This window comes from Arachis ipaensis, chromosome B07 (assembly GCF_000816755.2).
Source record: "Arachis ipaensis cultivar K30076 chromosome B07, Araip1.1, whole genome shotgun sequence".
NCBI lineage: Eukaryota > Viridiplantae > Streptophyta > Magnoliopsida > Fabales > Fabaceae > Arachis > Arachis ipaensis.
Genome location: NC_029791.2, coordinates 18,810,266 through 18,815,547, shown reverse-complemented (window position 1 = coordinate 18,815,547; position 5,282 = coordinate 18,810,266). Strand labels below are relative to the sequence as shown.

General features: G+C 37.2%; 1 protein-coding gene across 1 annotated transcript; it reads right to left on the bottom strand.

Moving 5' to 3' along the window:
• On the bottom strand, positions 666 to 5,070 carry LOC107609201 (probable inactive receptor kinase At5g58300). Its single transcript, XM_016311064.2, has 3 exons — positions 4,510 to 5,070; positions 1,881 to 3,244; positions 666 to 1,537 (listed from the first exon to the last, which is right to left on the bottom strand). The coding sequence occupies exons 2-3, from the start codon at positions 3,229 to 3,231 to the stop codon at positions 906 to 908; spliced, it is 1,983 nt and encodes a 660-aa protein (XP_016166550.1). The 5' UTR covers positions 3,232 to 3,244; positions 4,510 to 5,070; the 3' UTR covers positions 666 to 905.

Genomic DNA, 5,282 nt, shown 5'->3' with positions numbered 1-5,282 from the left:
AGCGCCCAATAACATTGTGTTGTGACAATCAATCTGCGCTCCACATTGCTACTAATCCAGTCTTCTATGAGCAAACTAAACATACAGAAGTCGATTGCCACTCTGTTCGAGACAAGGTACATGAAGGTGTTCTGAAACTTCTTCCTGTGTTCAGCAAATCACGCAGCAGATCTGTTAACAAGGCTTTGGCACCTCAATCACTTCCATCTTGCAATACCAAGTTCCATGCTCCCCAGCTTGAGGGGGGATGTTACTACTGATATTAGGTGACTAAAGGTGTGATATATGTGGTGTATAGATAGATTAAAATAAGCAAATATGTTAGAAGATTGCATGCTGATTTTGCGTATAGTTAGATAGAATCAGAGAGCATATTCTTTTTGCTAGCTAGTGCCAAAGGCGTGAATGTATGTATATAAAGCTTCAGGTGAGTAATCGAATGTGTGACTTTCACCACTCTAACCTAGTAAATTCAAACTAATATTATTTTAATATTATCTAATATTTACATGTTTGAATTGTGACTAGTATCCGTGTCCCTGTCTATGTTTCATTGCACTTAATAAGCTCTGTTCCCTAAAATATTATTATATTTTATTATCATTACTCATCTCTGGAATCAAGATCAAGGATGTAATATACATAAAATGAGGTGCTAACAACAATTAAGAGGGGGTTAAATTGTTCTTGAATGAACATCATCAATTGAATCACAATGTTAATAATACACAAGAATTCAAGAAAGTAAAAGCTACTCAAATAAACTCAAGGAATTTCATCCATGACAAATATTGAAGGCCACTCTTATATACCATTTTATGTTTGCTTCCTGGATAAGAAAGTTCTAGAAATCAATTTGGTTTGTAAGGAAAACAAAGCAAAAGTAAATCAATCAGATTTAATAATCATGGAGTAGTTTGAACATTTGAGTCCTTGGATTTATTCTCTTCGGAAGACGGCCGGTTCTCGGAGTCAGATAGCCGGATCTCTTCTATCATCCTCACTACCTCCTCCATGGTAGGTCTCATATCCGGAACCTTCGCCACGCATGCCATGCCAATTTGCAACATTTGCACCATTTCTTCTTCAATGTTTTGGTACCTCATTAGCTCCACATCAAAAACCTCGGCCGTCCACTCCTCCCTAACGACCGATTGGACCCACCTTGGGAGATCAACCATATCATCGCGTCCTGGAGACATTGGCGGAGCTTTCCCAGTAAGCATTTCAAGAAGGAGGACACCGAAACTGTACACATCCGATTTATGGGTGTGCTTCCTGGTTTCAATGACTTCCGGCGCACGGTAACCTGCAGCTCTAGTGGGAGCTGTGGGAACATTCATGAGTGGCGTCAGGCCGAAATCAGAAATGCTCCCATCATTCTCTTGGCTGATGAGGACATTCGAGGCTTTGACATTTCCATGAGTGAATTTTGGACCACCAACAGAATGTATGTGAGCAATTCCTTTGGCAATTCCAAGTGCGAGTTTTAATCTTGAGTCCCAATCTAATGGAGTTCTTCCACTTGATCTATTACCTGTCATCAAAATTCAGATTCAAATTAAGGTAAGTGAATGATTTAGCTGATTCAAATAATACAAAAAGAGTGGGAACATGCAATACACATATACATAACATACAATCTATAGGATGATTGTGAAAAAGGGTGCAACTGACATCTGCACATGCCATGCAGAACGAACAATGCATTACAAATTCTATTGTTTGGACTAAAATTAGTACAAATGCATTTTATGTATTAGAAGAAATGCTTACCGTGCAATTATATTGAAATGAACAGAAACAACATTATAGAGAGTCTCAATGTATTAAAGCAATTAAAAGAATAATGTATTATAAACCTTAGAAGAAATGCTTACCGTGCAAAAGTGTTGATAAATTGCCACCTGGGACATAGTCATAAACCAAAAGCTTCTCGTCCTTTGAATAATAATATGCACGAAGTGGCAACACATTCGGATGCTGTCCGACTCTTCCTATGATCTCCATCTGCTGTTCGAAGTCCTTTTTGCTCACCACAACTTCTTTCAACCGTTTAACCACGACGGTTGTCGACTCCTCCAACACAGCCTTATATGCAGTACCATAACTACCTTTCCCCAAAACTTCAGCCGAAGCCCTCAACAGATCCTCGAGATCAAAGTTATAGGAACTTCCCTCAAAGAAAACCAATTTGTTCTTCTCAGGTTCTTGTACCCCACTTCCAAACTCTTCCTTTGGCTTCTCGCTCCTCCCTCCGACGCTAGGACCCTTCCCTTTACTTACACTACTAGGTCTTTCATTTCCATCATCTTTTTTCTTCAAACAACAGCAAAGAACAATGACAAGAACTAACAACAACAAAAGCACGCATCCACCAACAGCGATTGCGATTATAGCTGCCTTACTCAGTTTATGTTTGGAGCTTTTTCTTACAAGAGGCGACGATGGAGGTGGTGCTGACGTAGGTCTTGGGGGAGCTACAGAGCATGGCTTTAGAGGCAATCCACATAAGTGAGAGTTCCCTTCAAAGGAAGAATTCGGGAAGTTCTTAAGAACAGGAGGGATAGAGCCATTCAAGTGGTTGTAGCTTAAATTCAAATGCCTGAGCTTAGCAACATTGAGATTCGGTATCTCTCCGGATAGGGAATTGTTCTGTAGGTTCAATCTTGTTAGCTGTGTTGAATTCTGTAGTGTCTTTGGAATACCACCGGAGAAAGAATTGTAAGACAAATCAAGTACATTGAGTTGGGGAGGCAATGAGGTAGGCATATTACCGGAAAGGTTATTATGCTGAAGGTAGAGGTTTTGGAGTAATGGAAGAGAAGTAATATCGGTGGGTAGGCTTCCAAAGAGTAGGTTTGAACGAAGGCTGAGATTTCTAAGAGCATCAAGCTTGCCGAGCGTGTCAGCCGGGATGGTGCCAACTAGTCCAATTCCAGGGAGCCGGAGAGAAACAACACGGGTGCCATTCGAATTGCAAGTGACACCTACCCAAGATGTACAAACTTTGGTAGATGAATTCCATTGAAGGTTGCGACGGTGGGGGATAGCCGCAGCAAAATCAAGAAGGGCTTGCTTATCAGAACTTAAGTCAGCAAAGACCAGAGGAGAAAGAACAACAATGCTTAAAAATAAAGGATGCAGTAGAGGTAAATAGAACTTCATGGATAGTTTTCTTGCTGAAAGGTATAAAATGTTGACAATTGAATTCAAAGTAACCTCTTCCATCCTTCATAGTTTCCTGATTTAGCATGACACAAATCAAAGTAAAAAATGATAAAGTGAGAATAAGCACAACATAAAGAAGCTATAATGTAGACTAAACAAAAACTCCAGAACATAATCACAGAACAATTCCAATTAAGTAAACGTAGCATCCGATTCAAGTAAGAAACACATAGGCAATTGTAAACCACTGATGAATTGTTGCTTAATTATAATGGAAGAACAAACTTTGTGTGACTGAAAAAAGGGAGAATAAAGCTCTAGATTTACAGCCTAAAAGAGAAAACGTATTCTAAGAGGATATTTTAAATACATATTAAAATTTAAAAACAATCATCTTCAGAAATTTTATCATACTACAACCATAAGCATAGTTTCGAACCAGCTCAGTGTGAAATTAGAAACATGCTTAGCAGCTTATAGGTGAGAAAGTCTTCTGAACAATTAAGGTTGAAACAATTACTTTTGGTAGTTCATAGGTGAGAAAGTACAAAGACTAAGAGTAAAAAGCAGTTAAGCATACATGCTATGTACTGATTCATAACTTTCTATGTATTAATATAATAATAGAGTGAATTCCACTGTAAAACTAAGTCATATGGGTAGGTATAAGATCATTGAGTAGTTATAGCTTTCTTAAAACTAAACTAAATGAAATTTTGACTAGTTTTGATAGCTTGAACTAACATATCTAGAGTTTATCCTCAGAAACAAATAGTTTCATGTCAACCATCAACTACTGTAAGATTGCTTTAATCTCAAGATGAAAAAGGAAAGGTCGTGAATAGCTGCATTTGAATATAGAATTAATGGATGAATTAAAATGCAAGTTTTCTTCTTCAAAAACATACCACATTTTTTGGATTAGGAAGGAAATTAAAACACCAACAACAGTCAAAGCAGTTCACCAAATCTTTTTTCATTTTTAATCAGAAGAAAAATTGAAAAAAACAAAACACCTTTCTGCCCAGATAACTTGAGATCCTAAACCAGATTTTTTGTAGCAATTTAGATTTTAGAGCTACACATCCAGAAGAAAAAACATGCAACAACATCATCTGAGAAAAGAGACCCAAAAATTCATTTTTCAAAACATATTATTGGAGTTTTGAGATAGCAATAAAACCACAATGTGGAAACCATTTTCCCAAATTGTCACCAACCATGAACAACACTCTCTCAAAACACAACACCCCAGATCTGCCAACTTAACTACAAGTACCAGTAACCAGTTACCATAAAGGGGCAAGAAAAAGGTAACACTTTTCAATGATTACTCACCTTAATGGAACCTGAGGAGCAGAATGGTGATTCATGGCAGAACTCGGAAGAAGAAGAAGCTATGGAAGTTGAAGCAGCTTCAGATTCTGACAAGTACTTGTCACAAGAACAATGAAGAATCTGAAGCATAGCAGAACATAAATCCAGTGTGAATTTGCATGATGAGATTGAAAGCTTTCTTTTTTTTTTTCCCCTGAGCTTGAGAGAAGATTCAGTAACAGCTACAAGTTTACAACTAAAGACATATGCTTCACAACCCAAATTCAAAATAAAATATAAAAAAAATGTTTTTTTCAGAAAAGTGAGGGGGTTTTTTTTTTGCCTTTTTCTTTTTCTACTTTATTTGGCAAAGTAAACGAATGAGCAAAGAGGGAACAAAAAGAGAGTAAAAGCCAAATGGATTAAAGAATAAGAGTGTACAGCAAGGCAATGCAGTGCCATACACTACCCTCTTTCTTGACTCAACCATGACCCCATAGCAATGGAAGAGAGAGAAGAAGAAGAAGAAAGAGAAGAAGACAACGGACACGTAAGTAGGACTTATGAGTATTGTTATAATGTTACTGTTTGATGAATTCTTAAACGGCTAAGATGGAAAGTACTTTAATGTTTTCTCAAAAACTGGAAACGCATATGAAAAAGAAAAGAAAAAAGAATACATGAATGTTCTGTTATTTTATTTATCCGTTAATAAGCAAAAAATTCAATTAACCTTTTTGAGTTTTACTTTTACCACTTGGGCTTAACATTTGTGTTTTCCTAGGAATAAGTAG